Source organism: Trachypithecus francoisi, unplaced genomic scaffold (genome assembly GCF_009764315.1).
Source record: "Trachypithecus francoisi isolate TF-2019V2 unplaced genomic scaffold, Tfra_2.0 Lachesis_group1, whole genome shotgun sequence".
NCBI lineage: Eukaryota > Metazoa > Chordata > Mammalia > Primates > Cercopithecidae > Trachypithecus > Trachypithecus francoisi.
Genome location: NW_022681454.1, coordinates 50,016,378 through 50,043,313, shown reverse-complemented (window position 1 = coordinate 50,043,313; position 26,936 = coordinate 50,016,378). Strand labels below are relative to the sequence as shown.

At 41.6% G+C, this 26,936-nt stretch overlaps 1 protein-coding gene across 4 annotated transcripts; it reads right to left on the bottom strand.

The window, feature by feature from the left end:
• On the bottom strand, nt 1-26,108 carry PLAC8 (placenta associated 8). 4 transcript variants are annotated; one of them, XM_033214223.1, is made up of 6 exons: nt 25,949-26,076; nt 21,764-22,016; nt 19,326-19,466; nt 16,458-16,582; nt 3,999-4,112; nt 1-279 (listed from the first exon to the last, which is right to left on the bottom strand). In XM_033214223.1, the coding sequence occupies exons 3-5, from the start codon at nt 19,435-19,437 to the stop codon at nt 4,008-4,010; spliced, it is 342 nt and encodes a 113-aa protein (XP_033070114.1). In that variant the 5' UTR covers nt 19,438-19,466; nt 21,764-22,016; nt 25,949-26,076; the 3' UTR covers nt 1-279; nt 3,999-4,007. The 4 variants fall into 4 exon arrangements, with proteins under 4 accessions (XP_033070114.1, XP_033070112.1, XP_033070115.1 ...); XM_033214221.1 differs by lacking the exon at nt 21,764-22,016 and having other exon boundaries at nt 25,949-26,108; XM_033214224.1 differs by lacking the exons at nt 21,764-22,016; nt 25,949-26,076 and adding an exon at nt 21,072-21,481.
• Between the last annotated feature and the right edge of the window lie 828 nt (nt 26,109-26,936).

Genomic DNA, 26,936 nt, shown 5'->3' with positions numbered 1-26,936 from the left:
TCTTGTCAGTAAAATCTTTTATTTGGTTTATATTTCAAATGTAATTTTAAAAGTTCATAAGCCAGGAAATTCAATAATATGAAAGCAAGGAGAAACTAAGTTGCACCATTTAGCTAAGCTCAGGGACAACATTCATTTATAACAAATCAAAAATTTGAGTTTTTCCATGCCATCAGTTGTACTTAAACATATCCATCATATTTCAGTTGCAAAAGATGGTGAAGAACTCAAGCTGAAGAGGTTCTACTGATTTTTGTTGCTTCGGTAAGAGCTTTTCACCTATAAAGGACACACAAAGAAGAATTTTGAATTTTCTCAATGTACTTTTACAATTTTTAATAAACTTTTAATTGCAGAACCATTTTTGGTTGACGGAAAAGTTGCAAAGATAGTACAGAGAGCTCTCAGGTATCCAGCACCCAATTTTCCTGTTGGTTAACATCTTACGTTACCATGGGAGGTTTGTCAAAATTAATGAACCCATATTGACACATTATTACTAATCAAAGCCCATACTATCTACAGATTACTCGGTTTTTACCTACTGTTTTTTTCTGTTCCAGCATCTCATCCAGAATACCACATTACATTTAAATGTCATGTTCTCTTAGGCTCCTCTAAACTGTGACTGTTTCTCATCCTCTCTTTGTTTTTGATGACCTTGACAGTTTTCAGGAGGAGTAGTCAGGTATTTTGTGGAATGTGCCTCAGTTTAGGTTTGTCTGATGATTTTCTCATGGTTAGACTGGAGTAATGAGGTTTTGGGAGGAAGACCACAAAGGTAAAGTGCCATTCTCATCACATCAAATCAGGGGTGCAAACTACCAGTATATTACCAATGATGGTGACGTCGATTACCTGCCTCAGGTCGTTGTGTCAGGTTTCTCCAGTGTGGAGTTACTCCATACAGTATAGAGAGTGTACTTGCATGCTCTACTTTTCATACTGTACTTTTTGGAAGGAAGTCACCATGCAAACCCCCACTTCAGGGTGGGGAATCATGCCGCTCTCCTTGAGGAAGGAGTACCTACCTAAATATGTGGAGTTCCGTATGGCAGATGTGTCTCTTCTCCCATACAGAAATTCTCAAAATTCCCAGTTTTCCCTGCTTTCAACACACATACTTTTCTTCAATTTTCAAATTTTATTCAATCGTTTATGTTAGTATAAACTCATAAATATTTGACACGTTGGGTTATAATCTAACACGACCTTATTTTATTCCTCAAAGTGTCCCAGTTTGGACTTGGGGAGATTTTCCAGTTGATTCCTACGTCCTTTGTCTCAATCTATTTTAACGTAAATCATGTTGTTATTCCTTGCTCTTTCTCTCTTGTTTCTCCCCATTTCGATATCTGTGTATCTAAAGCTTTATTGCCAGTGAGTGATGTAGGGTCCAAGTTGATGAGGAGGAGTCAGGACTGCCGAGGTGTTTTACTTCAAACCCATCTAAAGATTCAGTGAGATATTTTCCCTGAGGTTAACGAAAACACTTGTGTTATCAGGACTCATTATCATGAATGTGTGGGTAGATATTTGATGTAAATTGTTTCATGCATTTATTTAAGTAAACAGTGTTGGAATGGTCTAACTCTCCATCTTTGCTTCTAGCTTCATCCTGTACAGTCTGTACTATATACTACTATTAGATTAATATTTACTATTTTTAAATTTTATTTATTTTTATTTTTACTTTTTAGTAGAGATGAGGTCTCGCTATGTTGCCCAGGCTGGTCGCTGGTGGTGAACTCCTGGGCTCAAGTGATCCTCCCACCTAGGCCTCCCAAAGTGTTGGGATTATAGGCATGAGCCACTGTGCCCAGCCTTAGATTCATATTTCTAAAGCGTAGTTCTATTCATTTACTTCAAGCCTGCAATAACTTCCCAATTCCTACCAGGTCATTAGCTTAGTATTCAGACATTGCATGCTAAGGCCCCAATTCACTTTTTAAAATCTTTTATTTTTCGTTATTTTTCTACTTATGCCATATGTTCTAACCAAGTTGGACCTAAGCTCATATTTTCTCTTTTTTTTTTTTTTTTGCCTCTCTAGTTTCATGAATATTGCTGATTAGAAGCAACATTTCATTTCTTCTCTTTTTCTTTTCCTTTTCCTTTTTTTTTTTTTTTTTTTTTGAGACAGGGTCTTGTTCTGCTGCCCAGGCTGGAGTGCAATGGTGTGATCATAGCTCACTGCAGCTTCTACCTCCCAGGCTCAAGTGATCCTCCCACCTCAGCCTCCCAAGTAGCTAGGACTACAGGTGTGCACCACCACACCTAGCTAATTTTTGTATTTTTTGAAGAGACAGGGTTTCAACATGTTCCCCAGGTGGGTCTTGAACTCCTGGGTTCAAGCAATCCTCTTGCCTTGGCCTCCCAAAGTGCTGGGATCACAGGCGTGAGCCACTGCACTCAGCCTCCATTTCTATTAATTAAAACCACATCTTGAGTCAGTGATCCTCTGTTTGCCCCATCTAATTCACTTACTCCCTTGACCATCCTGCTGTGTGCCCTGGGAGGCGACCTGTGGACTACAGTGACACTTGGCTGCCCTCTGCCTTTCTGGTGGGTTCAGCCAACGGGAAACCCAGAAGGACATCCTAAAGTGAGGTCAGGGTACTTTTTCAGTTCTGTGGATTGCCTCGGGCTGCTCACAACCCTCTCCTGAGAGGATACTGTTTCTTTCAGGGCGGACTTCTTCACACAGCTCTCTCCTTAAGGATTCAGGTAACTGCTGCCTCTTCTCCTCCCTGGGGCTGTTGCCAGGCAGATTATTACACCATCCCTTGTCATTTCCCTATAGTGCACCACCCACACCTTTATACTTAGTCTTCATTAAATCCTTGAACTAAAACAGTTTCAGTGCCATCAGTTTCTCCTTGTGAACTAATACACACTTCCTCTTTAGAATTAAAAATCACTTCTTTCAAGAAACTTTCACTTATACATCTTACAAGATGTGATCTTTTCCTCCTCTGAACATAAAATACCACTTTGTCTACAAGCATTAATTGAATTCTGCATTTTAGTTAGGGGTTTGTCTAATCCCCCTTTTTTAGTATAAAGTCTATAATGACAGAGGGACCAGCTTATTCATCTTGCCCCCCAACCACACCACAATACCTAACAGTATCTTACCTACTCTTAGATATTGATACATTGATACATTACTTGCAAAGACAATGTATACTTGATCCTAGATCCTTGATACATTACTTGCTAAGTAAATGAACATTTTTTTACATATCTCCCAAGAGTTATTTTTATTAACCTATACAGAGTCCTTATCACTTCAGGAAGGAAATTGGCTATTATAAAGAGTAGAAAAATTGTTTTCTTCCCATACTCAAGACATATTCTACAGGGGATGGAGTAAATCATGTTAATTTCTACTTAACTACATCCTCAATAGGTAGTCCTGAGAAAAATTAGTTGAAAATGACTTGATTGAATTTCAGATGGTGAATTCCATATAACATTTCCAAATGTTCTAAACTCTATGTCCACCTCTTTCAAAGTTCAACTTCTCCAATAGGAGTTTTCTATTTAACCTCACCTTGCTATGATAGATGCTTTATGCCACAGTCAATCCGAATATCATATAGTATGTTATTTTCATTGCTCTTCTATTTTATAATTATTTACCAATTCCTTTTGTCAACTTGTTTGTCTTAACAGGGAAAATGTTTTCTAATTCTTTTGTATCTCACCATACTCTGGTATTTTACAACTGGTAAGTGCTTCCTTAATAGATCACCAGAATTCTGAGAAGTTTAGAAAATTCACCATTCCTTTATTTACTAAATTATGGTTTCAAAGTATGGAGCTATCTTCTTCATAAGAAGAAATTAAAGCCAATCTTGATATTATGATAGCACTTTAGGAGACTTAAGAAATAGCTATTGCTGAATTATTCAAAACAATGAATAATTGACAAAGTCTTTAGTGATATTTCTAAAAACCCATATATTCTGAGAGGAATGTTTGCATTGACTCACCATCAGTTTTTAGAAAGCATGCATGGCTCTCCTTCTGTTGATATCTCTCTTGATTTGGCAAAGAGAACAATGAGGACAGCAAAGGGTTACCATGTAGTCATCACAAATAGATCCCTGTTTGAAAACAAAAAAGAAATAAAAATATAAAATTCACCTATTTGGAATTAAGACTTGCCACATCTTGAAGAGAAGCAGAAGGCACTGCTCTTTCAGATTCAGAGTTTGGATGGATACATTTAGGAAATATTATCTCGCTTTTTCATATAAATGTTGTCTCATTTTATGACAGAAAATATTTTTCTATACTTTACATTTCTGAAAATAGAAGAAGATGTCCAACCAAACTATCAAGTATGAGAGTTAAATATCTTTAGGAAGAGGAATTTCAAAACTCTTTTCTCCTGGACCTCCTCTCTGTCACAGGAAGTTAGTAGAGGATGTGCTCCACCAAAATGTGGGTGTAAACCAAGGAAGAGGAAGATATGGGATATAAGAAGCAGGAGTCTAACATAGGAGAGAAGCTAATGGAATCTCCAGGGTCATGGTGAAGGGAGATCCCAGGATGAGAGCTAAGCACTAGGAATAATGGGCAACCAGTTCAAAAGGTAGCAGGACTGGAAGTGATTTCATCATGAAGATGAAAATGATAAAACATCTACGTGTTGAAGGTGTTGGGAAGAGATTTAGAAAACTAGCAAACAATTTGGGGTTAAAGGACCCATAAGTAAATGGAGGAAAAATACTAACAAAAAACTCAATAATTACTAATACCAGGAGAAACAAAATTGAGCAGGAAAAGCAATCATATTTACTACATGACTCAGCTCTGAAGTTGAATAAAACAAATAAAAGTATCCTAACGTAAACACTGAATATGGAATTAACCATATAACTATATGAGAAAGAATGGGATGGGGGAGAGGGCACATGTGTGTGGTAGGGGGAAAAGGAGAAAACAGAACTAAACTCACATCTTCCCTAGTAGGAGGTTAACAGATAATGCCTCTAACTAAAAGTCAAGAAGCAGCAATACAAGTATGTGATTTGGAGATACGGAGGAAAATTCCCAAGACATCAGCTCTAGGGAAGAAGTAAGGAAGAAACTTTTGGGGACTACTTTGTAAAATTAGATGATTTTAAAAACACTTTGTTTCAGGGTTTTGATAAATAAAAATATTAAAGCTGCATTAGAAAACAGTGGCATTTACATTCCTGGCATTTAATCGACTTGAAACTGAACACAGTCACGGGCAGGGCACGAGATGAACCCTAATCTCCATCAAGTGCAGGGTCTACAAACCATATCAAGCACTGATCTTAGAAGCAGTTTAGGGAGGGTCAAAACCTTGTAGCCTCCAGCTCTATGACTTCTAAACTATAATTTCTAATCTTGTGGCTAATGTTAGTCCTACAAAGGCAATCTAGTCCCCAGACAAAAAGGAAGTCTGCTTTGGGAAAGGGCTATTGCCATGTTTGTTTAAACTATAAACTAAGTTTCTCCCAAAGTTAGTTCAGCCTACACCCAGGAATGAATAAGGACAGCTTGGAGATTAGAAGCAAGATGGAGTCAGTTAAGTTAGATCTCTTTCACTGTCTCGGTCATAATTTTGCAAAGGCAGTTTCACCACCTCAGTCTCCTGAAAAAGAGTTTCAGGCTAGGACTGCAGGCGTGCTCAACTGCACCTAGCTGAAACTATTTTATATTGTCACTTAAAAATATTTATCATTTTGTGAATTACAAAAAAAAAAATGCTTACTGACAGCACTTGTGAACAAAATTTAAAAATGATAAAAATTAAAACAATTTTAAATGCATGCTATAGATAATTTTAATGACAAATTGAAACACAGAACAATATTAAGTGAAAATAACAGTCTAATCCCTTTCTACCCAATGGCATTACCAGAGATAAACTATTAATAATCTCCTGTGTATCCTCTTTCCTTAGCTTTTGTTCTATGCCTATGACTCATATAAATATAGGCTGGGCGCGGTGGCTCAAGCCTGTAATCCCAGCACTTTGGGAGGCCGAGACTGGCGGATCACGAGGTCAGGAGATCGAGACCATCCTGGCTAACACGGTGAAACCTCATCTCTACTAAAAATACAAAAAACTAGCCGGGCGAGGTGGTGGGCGCCTGTAGTCCCAGCTACTCGGGAGGCTGAGGCAGGAGAATGGCGTAAATCCGGGAGGCGGAGCTTGCAGTGAGCTGAGATCCGGCCATCGCACTCCAGCCTGGGCGACAGAGCGAGACTCCGTCTCAAAAAAAAAAAAAAAAAAAAAATATAGATTAGACGAAGATACAGCTATGAACATAGACATACAGAGTTTGGCATTTCAGGAGTTCTTTTGTTTTTTAAAAATGAGATCATACTATCCCGTAACTTATTTTTCCTACTTGATATATGATAGACAATACTGTAAGACATTTCTATGTCTTGTTTTATGTCCTTGAGAGCTAAATCTTGTGACCATATGGGGATATTTTCTTTTGGTTTCCACCATCCAGAGGACAGGAATTTGGGGGTTCATGTCATAGTTAGTCCAAAAAATTTTTCTTGAGCAGATAAAAGCCTTATGAGCTCGAAATTGGTTTCTCTAGGCTCCTTCTGGAAAAAGCAGTAGAAACTGCTCAATGCTATATAGCTCAGCAGCTAAGGCATTCTCTTTTTGGCAGTGGTGGCCTGGGTTCAATTGTTGGCTTCTGGAATGATTCCTTTCTGGTTTGTTATTTGTGTCACTTTGCCATTTATTGAGGTGTTTTTCCACCAATGGATAGCTTCTGATTTCCCCTCTTGAATTTTCCTTTCTCTGAACTACCTCGTGGAGACTGTAAATCTTGTAAAAAAGAAACCGCTTGCCATGTCCTTGAAGAACCTAGGAGGTTACCTTTGGTAAAGTTCAGAAACCAGAAATATTGGCCGCTTGGCATGGCTAAAATCGAGTAATAAGATATCTGAAAGGATTTATTTTTTAGAGAGGACTTAGTTAAAAGTCAGCTTAATTTAAAGCGGATAAACAAGCTATAGGTATATTTAAAAGACCTTTATGTTTTTCTCTTCTTGGAACTCGTTTTTCTGAAAAAAGATTTTTTTCTTCTCAGTTGACTGAATTATTTTTCTCCATTTTTCTTTTTTTTTTTTTGGTCTTGTCATCCTTAAGGCACATGAGAGGCCCTAAGATAACTTCTGGTAGCCTAGGACTCATTGGGAAAAACAGAGGAGGCACCAGAGACCGCATTTTGGAAAAAAAAAAACCCACTGTTTTCCTCATGAAACCCCAGGAATTGGATACAGCCAAAGTGGATAGATCCCTGTCAGAATCAAAGGCTCTGTTCTGTTTTGCATGGTGTTATCTGACGGTTTTGAGTTTGGGGGGTATCAGCAATTACTCTGCATTATGAGAGAGCTTTGGTGTGTAATAACTAAGTAGGAAATATACTTTAAGGGGTGGTTAACAGTAATTATGGAGGGATACTTGACTCTGCACACTTGGATCAGAGAAGCATGCTCTTGGCCACCTGGAAGATAAGGCAACATCCTCACCCCTCACTGGGAGATGAGATCTCATGAGGATGGGCTGATTACAAAATGGGCTGATTGGCTTTGGGTTGCCTTGTAATGAAATGCAGTCGGTAAAAGCACTGCACTGTCTTCTTCTGTAGTATTTCCCTCCTTTTGGGGATCCAGAAACTAGTATAAAATGGCATCTTTAACTTTGGAGATCTGTCTTTGCCTTCAGCTGTTTATTCGTTACTTACTTGGTCCTAGAAACGCATGCTCTCCCAGCCCTGTTCCTCCAAGGGCTCCACCCTGAAGCCAGTCATCCAATTAAGAAACTGGCAAATGAAAAAATCTTACAAGTGCTGAATCTTCTGTCTGTCTGTATTTACATGTGAGGTGTGTGTGTGTGTGTGTGTCTGCATGTATGTGTGTGTGATGTTTATATATAAAATAACTCTGATTAATTTTAGAAAAAAAGGGCTTAAATAAAATATTTTGTCAGAACAATGGAAACTTTAATGCCTTTTTGTTCACATGGCTTTAGTAATCTTTTGGAAATAAGGACAATTTTAAAGATTATTGGTAAAATAAGTTGTCTTGAAAATGTAGACATTTGCCCTAAATTAAGGTCAGATATCAGATTTGCTAAATGCTTTAAGGTCAAACTGTTTCTTTGACTTTTGAAAATTGTTCGATTTACCTACTTTGGAGGCTTAGATAATATAAGGCCTGGGGACATATGGAGAGCCATGCCCACTAGCTATGCTAAAAAGTGAGACCTTATCTTGATTTCTGTCTAATGTCCTAGGCTCCACCCCAACACATAATTAAAATCTCTTACTTATCAGAGTTTTCACCAAAAAGAAAAGTTGCTAAGAGTTAATCTTATAACATGTAATTGAGACCACTGGAGAAACAGTTTTAAAAAATACAAGGTGTGTAGGGAATGTGTTTTTGGTAAAAGATTATAAGAAGGCATAGGAGTATGGCTTTTGTTTTTTTTTGTTTTTTTTTTTTGAGACGGAGTCTCGCTCTGCCGCCCAGGCTGGAGTGCTGTGGCCGGATCTCAGCTCACTGCAAGCTCCGCCTCCCGGGTTCACGCCATTCTCCTGCCTCAGCCTCCCAAGTAGCTGGGACTACAGGCGCCCGCCACCTCGCCTGGCTAATTTTTTTTTTTGTATTTTTTAGTAGAGACGGGGTTTCACCGTGTTAGCCAGGATGGTCTCGATCTCCTGACCTCGTGATCCGCCCGTCTCGGCCTCCCAAAGTGCTGGGATTACAGGCTTGAGCCACCGCGCCCGGCCGAGTATGGCTTTTGTTAAAGAGAATGTAATTTTGTCTAGTTTGGAGGGTTTTTTTTTTTTTGAGATGGAGTGTCACTCTGTCGCCAGGCTGGAGTGCAGTGGCGAGTTCTCGGCTCACTGTAACCTCCGCCTCCGGGATTCAAGCGATTTTCCTATCTCAGTCTCTTGAGTAGCTGGGACTACAGGTGTGCACCACCATGCTCAGCTAATTTTCGTATTTTTAGTAGAGACGGGGTTTCACCATGTTGGCCAGGATGGTCTCAATCTTCTGACCCTGTGATCCGCCCACCTCGGCCTCCCAGAGTAGTGGGATTAGAAGCGTGAGCCACTGTGCTGGGCCCGAGGGTTTTAAAGATTGTCTTAACCTAAAAGAGTAACGGGACAAAACTAAAGGTTTAAGCAAAGTGAAAAGGGTTTGTAAAGGGTTGATCTTGTAAAAAATTCTGTGGGTGCCGGGCGCGGTGGCTCAAGCCTGTAATCCCAGCACTTTGGGAGGCCGAGATGGGCGGATCACGAGGTCAGGAGATTGAGACCATTCTGGCTAATACGGTGAAACCCCGTCTCTACTAAAAAACACAAAAAACTAGCCGGGCGACGAGGCGGGCGCCTGTAGTCCCAGCTACTCGGGAGGCTGAGACAGGAGAATGGCGTGAACCCGGGAGGCAGAGCTTGCAGTGAGCTGAGAGCCGGCCACTGCACTCCAGCCTGGGCGGCAGAGCAAGACTCCGTCTCAAAAAAAAAAAAAAAAAAAAAAAAAAAAAAATTCTGTGGGTATAAACAAGTTGGCCAAGAGCTAAAAAAAATTATTTAGCATTTTTCCATAGGTTAAAACATTCAAATCATACTGATGTGCCAGAATCTGGGCCCATAACAGGGTTTTCTTAGAAAATGAATCTGTTAGGCCGGGCGCGGTGGCTCAAGCCTGTAATCCCAGCACTTTGGGAGGCCGAGACGGGCGGATCACGAGGTCAGGAGATCGAGACCATCCTGGCTAACACGGTGAAACCCCGTCTCTACTAAAAAATACAAAAAAAAAATTAGCCGGGTGAGGTGGCGGGCGCCTGTAGTCCCAGCTACTCGGGAGGCTGAGGCAGGAGAATGGCGTGAACCCGGGAGGCGGAGCTTGCAGTGAGCTGAGATCCGGCTACAGCACTCCAGCCTGGGCGGCAGAGCGAGACTCCGTCTCAAAAAAAAAAAAAGAAAATGGATCTGCTGTTTGATGGAAAATTATAAAGTGTTCTAAAAAGTTTATGAAAAATCTTACCTTATGGTCAAACTGATTAAAACTGGATAGATATATACAATTTTATGTAAAAACTAGCTTTAGCGTTAAAGATGTGCTAATGCAAACTTGAAATTCGGTTTTCTTTTTCAAAGATGATTTTTACGTAATGTTAAAAGATAACGAAAGAGTTTTGTTTTCTCCTTTGGGTAAATGGCAGGGAAAAAAAGGAGGACAGAAAGAAGAGACAGATTCAGCTGGCTTCATGCTATCTTCATTGAGTCTTGTTTAGAAAGTTAAGTCTCCTCTATTAGAATAAAAGTTTTGGTTTTTTTTAAAAATTTTTTTTAGTTATTTTTGCCAAATGAATGACTTCTGGTGACTTGGGATTCTATTTTGTGATATCCGGTGTTTTAAACCTTTGATATTTGACAACCTTTCCAAAATCAAATTATAAATTATGTCTCTTTCTAACCTAATATTTAGATATTAGGTCCTCTAAAGTCTTAAAATGGCTTATTTGTACAAAAATCATGCAGGAAGCATTGTCAAATATGAAATGACTTTCTTTGGTCTACATTTGTATAAATGTGTTATTGGTATGTGTTCCAAAATTATATAAAACTGCTATAATTCTAATATGACTTAGTATATGTTAACAATAATAATTATTATGTTGAATGACTGTGTGCCACAGTAGCAAATTTCCTTGTCAATTGTGCCTTTAACTGTGGCTGTCCTAAAATGTCTTTGTCATCTACAGACAATTGTTTTCTCACTTTGGTCCTCTTTAAAAGATGATTTTATAATCAGCTATCACTGTTTTTTTTTTTTGAGATGGAGTTTCATTCTTGTTGCCCAGGCTGGAGTGCAAGGACACAATCTCAGCTCACTGCAATTTACAAATTGAAGGTCTGTGGCAACCCTGCATCAAGCAAGTCTATGGGTGCCATTTTTTCCAACAGTGTGTGCTCACCTCATGTCTCTGTGTCGCAGTTTGGAAATTCTTGCAATATTTCAATTTTTTTCATTCTTACTGTATCTGTTATGGCCACCTGTGATCATTAGACTTTGATGTTACTATTTAATTATTTTGGGGCACCATGAACTACACCCATCCATATAAGATGGTGATATAGTTTGGATGTTGTCCCCACCCAAATCTCATGTCAAATGTAATCCCCAATGTTGGAGGTGGGGCCTGGTGGGAGGTGACTGCATCATAGTGGCAGATTTTCCCCTTAGTTCCAATAGTGAGTGAGTTCTCGTGAGATCTGGTTGTTTAAAAGTGTGTAGCACAGGCCAGGCATGGTGGCTCACACCTGTAATCCCAGCACTTCAGAAGGCCGAGGCAGGCGGATCACAAGGTCAAGAGATCTAGACCATCCTGGTAAACATGGTGAAACCTGGTCTCTACTAAACACACACACACACACACACAAAGATAGATGGGAGAGACAAGATTGCACCACTGCACTCCAGCCTGGTGACACAGCAAGACCCTGTCTCAAAAAAAAAAGTGTGTAGCACCTATGTCCCCCTTCCTCCTGCTCCAGTCATGTGAAGTGTTGGCTCCCCCTTTGCTTTCTGCCATAATTGTAAGCTTCCAGAGGACTCCCTAGAAGCAGATGCCACTATGCTTCCTATACAGCCTGTGGAACCATGAGCCAATTAAAACTCTTTTCTTTATAAATTACCCAGTCTCAGGTACTTCTTTATAGCAATGCAAGAATGTTTTCTTTATAAATTACCCAATCTCAGGTACTTCCTCCTTTCTTTTTTTTTTTTTTTTTGGAGACGGAATCTCGCTCTGTCACCCAGGCTGGAGTGCAGTGGCCCAATCTCAGCTCACTACAAACTCCGCCTCCCAGGTGTACACCATTCTCCTGCCTCAGCCTCTTGAGTAGCTGGGACTACAGGTGCCCACCATCAGGCCCAGCTAATTTTTTGTATTTTTAGTAGAGACAGGGTTTCACCTTGTTAGCCAGGATGGTCTCGATCTCCTGACCTCGTGATCCACCCGCCTTGGCCTCTCAAAGTGCTGGGATTACAGGCGTGAGCCACCGCGCCCGGCCCGGCCCAGGTACTTCTTTATAGCAATGTGAGAACGGACTAATACCGACAGCAAATTTAATTGATAAATGTCTGTATTCTGACTGCTCCACTGATCAGGTGTTCTGTTCTCCCATCTCTCTTCCTTTCCTTGGGCCTGTCTATTCCCTGAGACACAATAATACTGAAATTAGGCCAGCCAATAACCCTACAATGGCCTCTAAATGTTCAAATGAAAGGAAGAGTCCCATATCTCCTAATTAAATCAAAATCTAGAAATAATTAAGCTTAGTGAGAAAAACATATTGAAACCAGAGAGAGGCTGAAAGCTAGTCCTCTTGTGCCAAATGGTTAGCCAAGTTGCGAATGCAGTGGAAAAGTTCTTGAAGGAAATTAAACATGCTACTCCTGTGAACATATAAATGATAGGAAAGCAAAACAACCTATTGCTGATCTGGAGAAAGTTTGAGAGGTCTGGATAGGAGATCAAATCAGTCACAATATTCCCATAAGTCAAAGTCTAATCCACAGCAAGGCCCCAGTGCTCTTCAATTCTGTGAAGGATAAGAGAGATAAAGCTGCAGAAGAGGCTGGGCCCGGTGGGTCACGCCTGTAATCCCAGCACTTTGGTAGGCTGAGGTGGGCAGATCACAAGGTCAGGAGATTGAGATCATCCTGGCCAACATGGTGAAACCCCGTCTCTACTAAAAATACAAAACAGTTAGCTGGGTGTGGTGGTGCGCACCTGTAATCCCAGCTACTCGGGAGGCTGAGGCAGGAGAATCGCTCGAACCCAGGAGGCGGAGTTTGCAGTGAGCCAAGATCATGCCCCACTGCACTGCAGCCTGGTGACAGAGCAAGACTCCATCTCAAAACAAACAAACAAACAAACAAAAAAGAAAGCTGCAGAAGAAAAGTCTGAAGCTAAAATAGGTTGATTCATGAGGTTAAAGGAAAGATGTCATCTCCATAACATAAAATCACAAGGTGAAGCAGCAAGTGCTGGTGGAGAAGGGGTAGCAAGTTATCCAGAAGGTCTAGCTAAGATAATTGATGAAGGTGGCTACACTAAAAACAGATTTTCAATGAAAATGAAACAGCCTTATTGGAAGAAGATGCCATTGAGGAAAGTCATAGTTAGAGAGGAGAAGTCAGTGCCTGTCTTCAAAGCTGCCAAAGACAGGCTGACTGTCTTTGTAGGAGATAATGCAACTGGTGACTTTAAGTTGAAGCCAATGCTCATTTACTATTTGCAAAATCCTAGAGCCCTTAAGAATTATTCTAATCACTTCTCTTTCCCCCATCCCATGAGAAAAAACAAAAAGAATTATGCTAAATCTGCCAGTGCTCTATAAATGGAACCACAAAACCTGATGACAGCACATGTGTTGACAGCATTGTTTACCAAATATCAAGCCCACTACTGAAACCTACACTCAGAAAGATTGTTTTCAAAATATTACTGTTCACTAACAGTGTACCTAGACATCCAAGAACTCTGATGCATACAAAGAGATTAATGTTGTTTTCATGCCTTCTAAAAGAACACTTATTCTGAAGCCAATCAATGAGTAATTTTGATTTTCAAGTCTTATTATTAAAAAAAAACCTTTTTGAAAGCTGTAGCTGCCATAGACAGTGATACCTCTGATGGATCTAGGGAAAGTAAATCGAAAATATTGTGGAAATGATTAATAATTTTAGATTTCATTAAGAATATTCATGATTCCTGGCCAGGTGTGGTGGCTCACAGCTGTAATCCCAGCATTTAGGGAAGCCAAGGCAGGCGGATCACTTGAGGTCAGGAGTTCGAGACTAGCCTGGCCAACATGGTAAAACCCCATCTCTACCAAAAAATAAAAATAAAAAATTAACTCGGTGTGGTGGTGCACATCTATAGCCCCAGCTACTCGGGAGGCTGAGGTGGGAGAATCGCTTGAACCTGGGAGGGGAAGACTGCAGTGAACCAAGATGGCCCCACTGAACTCCAGCCTGGGTGACAGACTGAAACTCCGTCTCAAAAGACAAAACAGAAAAACATTCATGATTCCTGGGGGGAGATCAAAATATCAACATTAACAGGAGATTGGAAGAAGTTGATTCTATCCCTCATGGATGACTTTGAGGTGTGAAAGACTTCAGTAGAGAAAGTAACTACAGATGTGGTAGAAATAGCAAGAGAACTAGAATTAGAAATGGAGCCTAAAGATGTCACTGAATTGCTGCAATCTCATGAGAAAACTTGAATAGATGAGGAGTTACTTCTTATGAATGAGCAAAGAAAGCGGTTTCTTGGCTGGCATGGTGGCTCACGCCTGTAATCCCAGCACTTTGGGAGGCCGAAGCGGGTGGATCATGAAGTCGGGAGATTGAGACCATCCTGGCCAACATGGTGAAACCCTGTCTCTACTAAAAATACAAAAATTAGCTGGACGTGATGGCGCATGCCTGTAGTCTCAGCTACTCGGGAGGATGAGGCAGGAGAATCGCTTCAACCTGGGAGGCGGAGGTTGCAGTGAGCTGAGATTGCCGCCACTGCACTCTAGCCTGGCAATAGAGTGCGACTCAGTCTCAAAAAAAAGAGAAAGAAATAAAGTGGTTTCTTGAGATGGAATCTACTCCTGGTGAAGAGGCTGTGACCATGGTTGAAATAACAACAAAGGATTTAGAATATTCCATAAGCTTAGTTGATAAAGCCATAACAGGGTTTGAGAGGACTGAATCCAATTTTGAAAGAAGTTCGGCCAGGCGCGGTGGCTCAAGCCTGTAATCCCAGCACTTTGGGAGGCCAAGGCGGGTGAATCACGAGGTCAGGAGATCAAGACCATCCTTGCTAACATGGTGAAACCCCGTCTCTACTAAAAATACAAAAAAATTAGCCGGACGTGGTGGCGGGCGCCTGTAGTCCCAGCTACTCGGAGGCTGAGGGGGGAGAATGGTGTGAACCCGGGAGGCGGAGCTTGCAGTGAGCTGAGATCCGGCCACTGCACTCCAGCCTGGGTGACACAGCGAGACTCCGTCTCAAAAAAAAAAAAAAAGAAAGAAGTTCTATTGTAGGTAAACTGCTATTGTAGGTAAACTGCTATCAAACAGCATAGAAATCTTTCCTTTCACATTGTTGCCTTGTTTTTTGTTTTTGTTTTGTTTTGTTTGAGATGGAGTCTTGCTCTGTCGTCCAGGTTGGAGTGCTGAGGCATAATCTGGGCTCACTGCAGCCTTCACCTCCTGGGTTCAAGCAATTCTCCTGCTTCAGTCTCCCAAGTAGCTGGGATTACAGGCACCTGCCACCACGCCTGGCTAATTTCTGTATTTTTAATAGAGAGGGGTTTCACCATGTTAGCCAGGCTGGTCTCTAACTCCTGACCTCAAGTGATCAGCCCTCCTGGGCCTCCCGAAGTGCTGAGATTACAGGTGTGAGCCATCACGCCCAGACCATTGTTGCCTTACTTGAAGAAATTGCCACAGTCACCCCAACCTTCCGTATCCAGCACCTTGATCAGTCAGCAGCCACCAACACTGAGACAAGACCCTCAACAGGCAAAAACATGAATTGCTTAAGGTTCAGATAGATTATTATTAGTATTTTTTAGCCATAAAGTATTTTAAAATTAAGCCACATATGTTGTTTTTTGAGACATAATGTTATTGCATGCTTAATAGACTATAGTGCAGTATAAGCATACCTTTTATGTGCACTGGGAAACCAAAAAAATCATGTGACTTTCTTTATTGCAATATTTGCTTTGTTGTGGTGGTCTGGAACTAAACCTGTATATCTGAAGTTTGCCTGTATATATATGTGCATACACACACACATGCACACAAGCACACACACATCCACTCCCAATCTTATTGGTTTTGTTTCTAATGCACTTAGGAGAACCCTAAGTAATATAATCTCTCACCTACAAAAAGTGGAGTTGGTGTAATGGAAAGTGTATGAATGGACAGTTAGAACTGAGTAGTGACTCTTTCTCTACTATTATCTTTGAGGGAATTACTCTACCTCTTAAAACTTTGAAGTTCTCGTCAGTAAAATGTTGTGGACCTACCGCTTTACAGAGATGATGTGAGAATTAAATGAGATAATACAGGTAATGCATCTGGGGTACAGTAGATCCTAAATAATCCTCTTCCGTTGTATGACATCCATTGCAAATACGAGTTATTTATTTTCTCAGGTTTTCAACAGAAACCTAGAAGGAGGCCACATAACCAGAAGATCTGTTGCTACAACTAAATGCAAGATTGCACATGCTAGGGAACTCTTATCAATCAATTTCACAAGATGTATACATCAAATGATCTCCATGTTTATAATAATTATTTTGAATGTGGTTGCAGATTTGAGTGAGATGGTATGGTAAGAGACTCACAGGGATGCCATATCGGGTCCTGTAGAGAGTCCTCATTGCGACGCTTGTTCCACACAGACAGCATTCATTCATATCGGCTGCAACTTGACACCCAAGGCATGGGAAACAAAATGTGCCACAGAGACCTAGACATATGAAACCAGGGGTACACGTTACTCCACTCTGCCCGTGCCACAGTTTAGCTTGCTTTCACAAATGGCAGTCCAAGTCACGAGGCCTTGGCCACATAGCCTGCTGCTAAGTCCATCTTCAATGTTTCTGTTTAGCTTTGCGTCAGTTTCTCCCTCCACATGCAAATCATTTCAGGAATGACCACGCCTTTGTAAAGTATATCATTCTTGTCATAGCTCTGCCTTCATTCATTTGTTCATTGATTCAGTAAAACGTATTCATTTTCCAGACATTATCCTCAGTACTGACAGTGCCCCTGGCTCAAGTCTAGTAGTGAAGGCAGATCATAGGGAAAGTTCTCCAACAGAAACGTGTTTAAAATGCCAACAGGCCACCCAGAAAAATGGGGCCTACGAGGCCCTGAGTAGGAAATGCTGTTTGAGCTGACTACTGAAGGATGATGAGATGTTTTAAAGGTGGACAAAAAGGAAAAGAGCCTCTTCGAGGTAATCTGGCATATCCTGGCAAAGGCTAGTGTTCATTCAACATGGTTGGAGCCCTGGGATGGGATGAGGATTTAGCTGTGGGTTGAGGCAGGTTGGGGACCAGATGATGAAAAAGTCTGAGTGTTAAGAGTGTGTCATGAGAGTTATGAGGAACCACTGAAACATTTTAAGAGGGGAGAATTATTTGATCAGATCTACATTTAAGAAAATGTGCTACTAAGCAATTAAGCTTTGATTGGAACTTATGTATTCATTTAATTGGGTAATAATAAACTAGGGGTGAGAGGGTTAACATGTTCATCTTTAGAGAGTTTCACCAATGTGATCTAATTCTTACTTTGATTTGCAGATGTTGAACTGGTGTCCTGAGAAGCGTAAGTCATCACCCCAGACAACGAGAGTGAAAAAACAAACCCAATTGTTTCATTCCCTAGGTAATTTTCCCTTGCTATGCTACTGAGTGTGTAATTTTTTTATTTTTAATTAATTAATTAATTAGTTAATTAATTTATGATGGAATTTTGCTCTGTTGCCAGGCAGGAGTGCAATGGCACTCTCGGGTTCAAGCAATTCTTCTGCCTCAGCCTCCTGAGTAGCTGGGACTACAGGCACCCGCCAGCACACCTGGTTAATTTTTGTATTTTTTAGTAGAGATGGGGTTTCACCATATTGGCCAGGCTGGTCTTGAACTCCTGACCTTGTGATCCCCCCGCCTTAGCCTCCAAAAGTGCTGGAATTACAGGTGTGACCCACCACGCCCAGCCTGAGTGTAATTCTTAACACATTCAAAGTTCAATTTCAGGCCAGGCATGGTGGCTTATGCCTGTAATCCTAGCAATTTGGGAGGCCGAGGCAGGTAGATCACTTGATGTCAGGAGTTTGAGACCAGGCTGGCCAGCATGGTGAAACCTCGTCTCTACTAAAATTACAAAAATTAGCTGGGTGTGGTGGTGCGTGCCTGTAACCCCGGCTACTCAGAGGCCAAGGTAGGAGAATCACTTGAACTGGGGAGGCAGACATTGCAGTGAGCCGATATCACACGACTACATTCTAGCCTCGGTGACAAAGTGAGACTCTGTCAAAGAAACAAAAAGCAAATACAAGGTTCAATTCAACTCTCATTCAAAGTCAATTTCAACTGTCAAGTTAAAGGATAATGTATTTTATTTTCTTGTCTTACAGTACTATGTGGACCAAGGCAAGCAAATAGACTTCAGAGCAAGTTTTCTGTAGGTGAGTTTGTTTGTTTCTTGGTCATTATTGAGAACTAAGCACCTTGCTCCTCTCTGCAATGCCCATCTCACCCCAAACTTCCTTTCCTGCAAGTTCATTTAGAGAGATCTCGAAGTAAGAGATCTTTTAGAGATATCTTATAAAAAGAAAACAGGCTGGGCACGGTGGCTCACGCTTGTAATCCCAGCACTTTGGGAGGCTGAGGCTGGCAGATCACCTGAGTAGGAGTTTGAGACCAGCCTGGCCAACATGGTGAAACCCTGTGTCTACTAAAAATACAAAAATTAGCGGGGTGTGGTGGCAGGCGCCTGTAGTCCCAGCTACTCGGGAGGCTGAGGCAGGAGAATCTCTTGAACCCGGGAGGCAGAGCTTGCAGTGAGTGGAGATCGCGCCACTGCACTCCAGCCCGGGGACAAGAGTGAGACTTCGTCTCAAAAAAAAAAAAAAAAAAAAAGAAAGAAAGAAAAAGAAAACAAAGTAGTCAGAGATTTTTCTTTTTCCTCAGTGACAAGCTAATTGCCACAGAATTCTTTATTCTCAGGTGTGTAAAAAACCTAAATATATGAACGAAAATAGTTCTTCTCTGAATGCATATGGAAACCATGAATGAAAACTATCCCCTGGGTACTGGACACAACGTAACTATAAAATAATGAGGTTAATTTATATGTTGCAAGAATAGTCTTTCTAAAAAATTAAATTCAACTTGGAATTTTTAAATTAATGTAAGGTCTATTTAGTCAGGCCAGACCTGCTCGTTGTTAGAATCAATCAGCTCTTTTGCTATTATCTTAACCCAGAACTTATTTTAGGAATAAGACTGTTCTTTGAAGGGCTGGAGAAAAATAAACTTACCGTACGGAGGCTTTTTTTTGCAAAACATACCATTGTCTGACATGCAGAGTGCCTGTAGTAAGTTAGAAACTTTTTCTACACGATAAGGGAGGAATAGGGGAAGGGTTTAGTCATTGGTAATTCACCTTGATATCAATTAAGGGGGTGCTTTCCCCACACTTACAGACTCCGCAGTCGCTGAAGCAGTCACACATGCTTGTCTGCCAGTTGGAGTTCTGGGGTGCCGGACCAACTCCAGGTTGGGTCACAACGACCACCGGCGCCTGAGATTGCATTTTCAGTGCTGGGTCTTAAAAGCAGTGGACTGAAAAGTCAAAGAGTGGCGTTAGAGATCTCGAGGTTGCTCTTGAAAGCCCACTTTAGGGCAGGATGCTGAGGCAGTGTAGAGGAAGTTGCTCTGTTTGAAGAACAGAATTTCTGTCTCCACCTCTCACAAGAGAGAGGCCGTGCAGGTGGGAGGAAGGAATTCACTGAACTGGGCCGGGCGCCCTGACTCATGTCTGTAATCCCGGCCAAGGTGGACGGATGATTTGCGGTCAGGAATTCGAGACCAGCCTGGCCAGTATGGCGAAACCCCGTCTCTACTAAAAATGCAAAAAATTAGCCAGGCTTGGTGGCGTGTGCCTGTAATTCCACCTACTCGGGAGGCTGAGGCAGGAGAATCGCTTGAACCGGGAAGGTGGAGGTTGCATTAAGCCTAGGTCATACTTCTGCACTCCAGCCTCGACGACAGAGTGAGACTCCATCTCAACAACCCCCCCAAAAAAACAAAAACCACAGAATTCTCTGAACTGGGAAGGTGAACAGTTGCTTCTCGTGGGGTAAGAGAGCGGAACAGTGTTGCTCATGTACTGTTTTTAGACAGGTACCTGGTATCCACACTGGCAGTGAAACAAATGAGCAACCTGTGATCGTGGCCGAAAGTAGTGAATTATGGAAAATAGCATTCTCTAAAATGGCATCATCCTAAACCTCTGTGTATATCCCCCCACTTCTTGCTCCTAATTTATTATTTTTGTTTTGGACTGATTTCCTATGGGCAATCATTTCCAGTCTTCCTACTTCCTGACTTGTCCTTCACTTCATAGTTACTGGGAGCCTGCAATCCTCTGTCAGCGCTGGCCTGACGGACGCTGCTGTGTGGTACGGGCGGTTTATCTAAGAAATACATTTGGTAAGGTTACTCCTCATTTCTCTACATCATGAGAGGCAGTGTAGGGTCAGGGAACATGAATTAGATTAGGAGTGAGAAAGTCTTTGCCCAAGTCTTAGTTTCTGAAACTGTGATCTTAGACTCATTATTTAACTAGTCATTTAAATGTCCACTTATTAATCTGTAAAATGAGGTTTCTGACCTACCCACTTTACAGGCTCATTCTAAAGAATTTGTCTTTAAATAAAAATACCATGAACTGTATTCAGAATAGCTGAAGCTTATTTTAAATGTATTAGATGTGCCCTTCCATATACATTAAAGTGGTTATGGCTTCTGCTTGATTTTTTTTTTTCAATGTACCATATTAGCCGTTCACTGCTTTTTTACACTAGAAGAGGGAGGTGGACCCATCTGTGGATCCCACAGCAAACAAGATTTTCTGCAAAAGAAGGTTCCAGTAAGTGAACAAAAAACCGGAGGGGTCGGCTGAGCCGATCATTCAGGGCGTGCATGATCCGCGGGTGTGTGTGTGGCGGCGGAGGAGTCCCCGTCTAGGGGCAGAGCCGTCGGGTGATGGACTAGGCGAACGTGTGTCTGGCGGCCGCTGCCTTCCCGCCTCTTCCAGGGAGGAGGATCCGGGAGGCGGAGAGCCCCCCTGGCTCCTCCCCAGTTGCAGGGACAGGTCTGAAGCAGGGGCTTCAGGAGACAGGGAGTGGGTGGGTGGGCTTCTTACCTTCTCCGCCCGCTCTGCACCTTCTCCGCCCGCTCTGCACTCGAGAAGGGGGACTGTGAGCAGCAGCTGCGCTGGGGCTCTTTGATTACCAACCCCCGCACTATGTCTCCCGCCAGAGCCGCTCTGGGACCCCTGGGTCTCCTCTGCTGGGACCAGACCTGCCTGCCGGTGACTTCTTAGAGCAGCCCGCGCAGAATCCATCTCAACGAGACCGCCCATTGTTGCTGGCGCAATCAGGGAACGGCGCCTGCGGATGGCTGCCCTCGGGGGACCACTCGCCGGGGCGGCGCGCCGCTGGAGACTCGGCGTGAACCGGGCAGCGGGCGCGCTGTCTCGGAGCCCAGCCCCACCTGCAGGCGCCAGGAGCCGCAGCGCTGGGCAGGGCTGGTGCCGCTCCCTCCCAGGCACCCGCCACTCTGTAGCTCCGGGCGCCCAGGCTCACCGGGCGTTTGTTTCTAAATTGTAAAAAGTTTTTATCAGGTGGTATGGGCTGAGCAAACGCTGGGATCGGAAAGTAAGACAAGAAACTATCACCCACTCCCTCCCCCGCCCGCTGATTTGAATGCTTATTAGATGGACCCTGGATTCTAGTCCTGCTGTACATGCCCACAATGTAAGAGGAAGCAATCACGGCTCTCTAGACACACTCATGCCGCCAATCTCATGAAATAAGAGGTAAGGACCTTGCAATGATTCCGTTTTCGTCACTCACCCCTTTTACAGTATTAGCTTGGCTTTGGGAAAAGTAAGTCCCAAATCCCCAACACCGAGGGTAAGCTCCACAAAGGCAGGGAATTTTGTGGGCCAAGTTCACCGTGGTTTCTCAAAACCTTAGCTCGGGACCTGGTACACAGGAGGAGCTCACTAGCGGCCCCGTCACCAGGCTCTCTGCTTCCCGGCTGGCTGAGGCCATGCTTGATGCAGGCTCCAGATGGTGCACAGCAAACAAGGGCGAGAGCCCAGCCCTGAAAACGCAAACAAGGCTAATGTTTCACCTGACTCTTTAGACCTGCACAGATGGGGCCCAGATCTTCCCTAAATCCCAACTCCAGTACTAACATGGTCGAAACCATATCTTTGGGTGATGGCTTCCCACATTTGGAATCTTGGAGGAAGAAGCATTACAGGAAATGCTAGAGAATGTGTATTCTAATTTCTTATGCATTTCATCTTAATTATCAAATACCAGAAAAAATATGAAATGCTAATTATCAGTAATGTCAAGTGGTTATCCCTAGGTGATTGGCTGATGGACTTTTTTTTGTTGATTTGTGATAAGGTTTCTCTATTGCCCAGGCAGGAGTGCAATGGCACGATCTTAATTCACTGCAGCCTGGAACTCCTGGGCTCAAGTGATCCCCCCACCTCAGCCTCCTGAGTAGCTGAGATTACAGGCGTACACCACCCTGCCTGGCTAATTTGTTTTCCTTTTCTGTAGAGATGGGGGTCTCACTATGTTGCCCAGGCTGACCTTGAGCTCCTGGCCTCAAGTGATCTTCCTGCCTTGGCCTCCCAAAACACTGAATTACAGGTGTAAGCCACCACCCATGGCCGATAATTTTTTTTATACTTAGCATTTATTTCTTTTATAAGCAAAACAAATATCCTTTTCAGAAACGAAAAGCAAATCCAGTGACTAGAAAAAATAAAGTTAAGGGGGCATACCAAGCCAGGTATGGTGGCTCATGCCTGTAATCCTAGCACTTTGGGAGGCCGAGGCGGGTGGATCCTGGGTGACAGAGCGAGACTCTGTCTCCAAAAAAAAACAAAGGAGGGGCATGTCATACAAATGATACTATAGCTGTTTGTATTTTTTTTCCCTCTTGGCCCCTAGCCAATGCTTGGCACGAAACTGGTATTCAATAAATAAAGATGATCCTACAACTCTTTCAGGGGAAAAACATGTTCATTTTACACCCTTATTTTTTCAAGAAGTCTATATTGTGATTTTTAATACAATAACAGCAATCTGAGGATTTCAGAATAAAAACTACCCTGCAATTATCTAATTGTTTCTCCTTTACCTGACTGTCTTTACTTAGTGTACGGCATATGTGTTTGTGTATTCAAATTGGCTAATGTTAGACTTCATAGCAGGCTGAGTCCTGAACATTTTCTGAGTGCCTTTGAAATCCACTCAGTGGCCATCTCTATATTCTGTACCAAGCAGCTGTATCAGCCTGGCGCGGTGGCTCACATCTGTAATCCCAGCAATTTGGGAGGCTGAGGTCGGGAGTTCAAGATCAACCGGAACAACGTGGAGAAACCCTGTCTCTACTAAAAATACAAAATTAGCTGGGCGTGGTGGTGCATGCCTGTAATCCCAGCTACTCGGGAGGCTGAGGCAGGAGAATAGCTTGAACCTGGGAGGTGGAGGTTGCGGTGAGCTGAGATCACGCCATTGCATTCCAGCCTGGGCGACAGAACGAGACTCCGTCTCAAAAAAAAAAATATATATATATATATATATATTTATATATATATATCAACTGTATCTCAAATATCCATATGCTAACTGCCAGTTAGTTTGTGTGAACATTTACTTCCTCCATGTAGTAGCCTCAGCAATCTTTAGCCCAGCAGTCAACATTGTATGTTTCTGTTTCCTTCCCTACTTTTGTACTTTTGACTTCCTCTTTTGAATGTGGGAGATTGCAGGGACCCAGGTGCTTCTGTGAATATTAGCACTAGGAACTGGTGCAGAATGGGGGGCCCCAGGAGGTTTCTGATGCTATTATAAGTTCCTCTCTAGTGCAGATTACCTATATTGGTGGAGAAGTCTACTCGCCTTATCCCTGCATAGAAGAGTAGTCCTAAAGGGAACTGCTATCCAGGACTTCCATCTGTCACTTCCAGCTTATTCTAAAAAGGGTCTAATAACTTCTCCCGTGAGATACCTTATTCAAAAAAATACCTTCTTGATAGTTATAAAACTGAGATGAGAAAGCAAACACACTCATTTGTATGTGCCTCTGTGATCATTTAAAAATTTAAGGTATCTTTTAAGTTAAAACAAATGTAAAACAGAAACAAATGTAAAATTGTTGCTTTTTCCAAACAACCACAATTCTCTTTGCTTTAGCCATGAAAATTTTAGCCTTAGCCATTCAAGGTAAAAGGTCAACAGTAAGTGGAGAGAAAATTTCCTTGAAAATCTAGAATTTCTAGGACCTTAGGTATCAGCTTGTCTCCTTAGTTCAGTGGTCCTCAAAAGTTACTATTAGTAAAACCACTTGGACAGCTCTTTAACATGTAGATTCCTAGACACTGCTCAGAGATTGTAACTTAGATAGAATGAGCTAGGGTTGAGGAATCTGTACAATGTAGAATTCTACACACTGTTCAGACATTGTGATTTAGATAGAATGAGCTAAGGTCTAAGAATCTGTAACACGCACCTGCAGGGCTGCTGCCCTTATGCCATAGGATTTTGTCCTGTGAAATAGAAAAAGGTGGCCTTTCTCACAGACATGGCTTGGTGAGCACGTAGCTGCTTTGGTGAGAATTCGAAAAAGAGTATCTTTCTCCAGGGTGATGAATCCCATGCTAGGCCCTCCCGCATTCCCAGGAGCACATTCCAAACTAGCTCCTCTCTCTTCAGGTGCAGGCATGTGAACTATCCTGGGCACTTCACTAGATTCTAATGCCAGTGGCCTTGCAGAACACACTTTGTAACCCACAGCCAGTGGCCTTATTTTTCTTCTGTTACTAACAGATCCAATTTAATTCAGCAAATATTTTACTGAGTGCCAGGATGTGTAAAAGTCTTGTGCTGGATTTGGTAAGGGCTAGGGAGATGCCTGAGGTTTCCTTTCTGTGGCCAGCAGTTCTACCCATTGCGGGGTGACCACACAGCTGTTTTGTTCCATACCATCTTTAACCCCACAGGAGCAGAGAGAGTGATAAAAAAAATTGGCAGGGGCCACCTTGGAAAATGCAGGAAAAGTAGGGGCAGGAGGAAGTGGAATGGGAATCTTGGTGGGCCAGCTTGGGAGAATGAGACTAGAATACCTTTCTTTAGGAAATTCTTTCTGTGGAATGGTCTCAATGTCAGGAAATCTTGCAGTATTTGGTTCATATTTTAAACATCTTAATTTTATCTATTAGTTAAGAATCAATCTTGTATTTGTCTCTCCTTTCTATGAGCACCTCACTCCTGAGGACAGCCCACTATCTTATTAAAATACATTAATATTAATATAATACATGATATATTAATACATATTATTAATATTGATTAATCCAGACACTAGACATATTATTGAGATTTTTCTCTTCTTTCTACTGTTTATTGATGTTAAATTTCATTTTTTTGCTTTGATTGAAACATTTCCATTTCATAATCTCTCCATCTCTCTTTATACGTATTAATGAAGCACCAGAATTTAATTTTGAAGCATTCTAGTCTGTTTTTCTTACTTTCATAATGAGAATTCAAGGATTCTTATAACTCATTAGCTAAATCTACAAAATTCCATTATCTTGTTTCTAAATATTTTGAATGGATAAAATAGAATATTTGTAAAGCAGAAGGAAATTAGACCAGCATAAGTCAACATGCATACATATTGAAATAAAGAGTGAAATTAATGATCATGTTACTAAATACAATGTATATAATATGTGTTTGCTGCAGACAGCAGCAGTTGATGAGGATTCAAGGCTGGGATCTTACACTACTTTGAAAAGCCTGGCATTTGGCAAAACGCTTAGCACGAAATTGTTGAATTTGACTAAATGTATAAATTTAAAGCAATTAGATAAGAAAACCTTAGTCTTTTAGCTGAAACTCAAAATATAACATGCTAAGAAAAAAACAAGGAGATCAAATAATTTTTAAAGAAAGCTTTTTTTTTTCAATGCTAAGTTTTTAAAAGAAGTTCTTACTTGTACTTACAATTAGTAAACCAGGTTCGGAGGAGAAAATGTCTTGTGTCCTGGGAGAGAATCTCACCACAAATGAAAACTACTGAAAGGAGAGAGGCAACTGTGTTTCTATGGCAGTGCATAGTACAAAGAACAGTTTCAGACGCTCTCATTGGCCAGCGTAATCCAGCAGAAGTGGTTTCAATGTGTGTTTCTCTTATCTGGAGAATGAATATATCTCTTGCCAAATAAGGTGTGTTCCTTTTCCTATATTGTGTTAGGTACACTGATCTGTCTTTTCAGTGGGGAAAGAATTTAATTCATTATATAGTTTGACTGGTTTTACATGTCTGGCAGAACTTACTGTTTCTTTGTGTGTGTGTTTGTTTTTTGTTATCTTTGTGGGGAAAAAAGAAGATCGCTATTGTTTCAGATTATATAGTAGTTGGCATCTCAAGTATCCTTTAATGGTATGAGCTTACAGATACTGAATATTAAAATAGGCCAAGCATTTCAATGATTCGTTGATGACTTTGATAGGCCTTATTTTTTCCAATTTTAGAGGTGAGGAAACAAGCTCAGATCCTTGAGTTGACTTTCAGAGGCCACACAGCTAACAAGTTACTCACTTAGGATTTTAGCTCATGTCAGCTCAGCTCCAAACTATGGCTCTTTTTAGAACGCTACCTCCAATGTCTTTGTACCTTTTTAATTATTCTTCTTATTGGTGGTATTACTATTTCTTTCTTTTGAAATTTTTGTTCATAGTCTTTGAATTTCTGATTCCATAGTTTAAATTGTCAAAAGACAAAATTACAACAAATTTAGTTTAGAAGATGTAATTGCCTTTTATTTGCAATTCTAGAATCAAGCAACACATCATTCTATAAAATAGAATGAATGTTCTGGTGAGCTAAGCAGAGAAGTTTGACTTTATAAACAGAAAGGGCTGAAGAAAGCAGAAACAGAGAAAACAAGCTAGATGGGTTTTTTCAAAGTTACTTTCCTTATAAGACTAA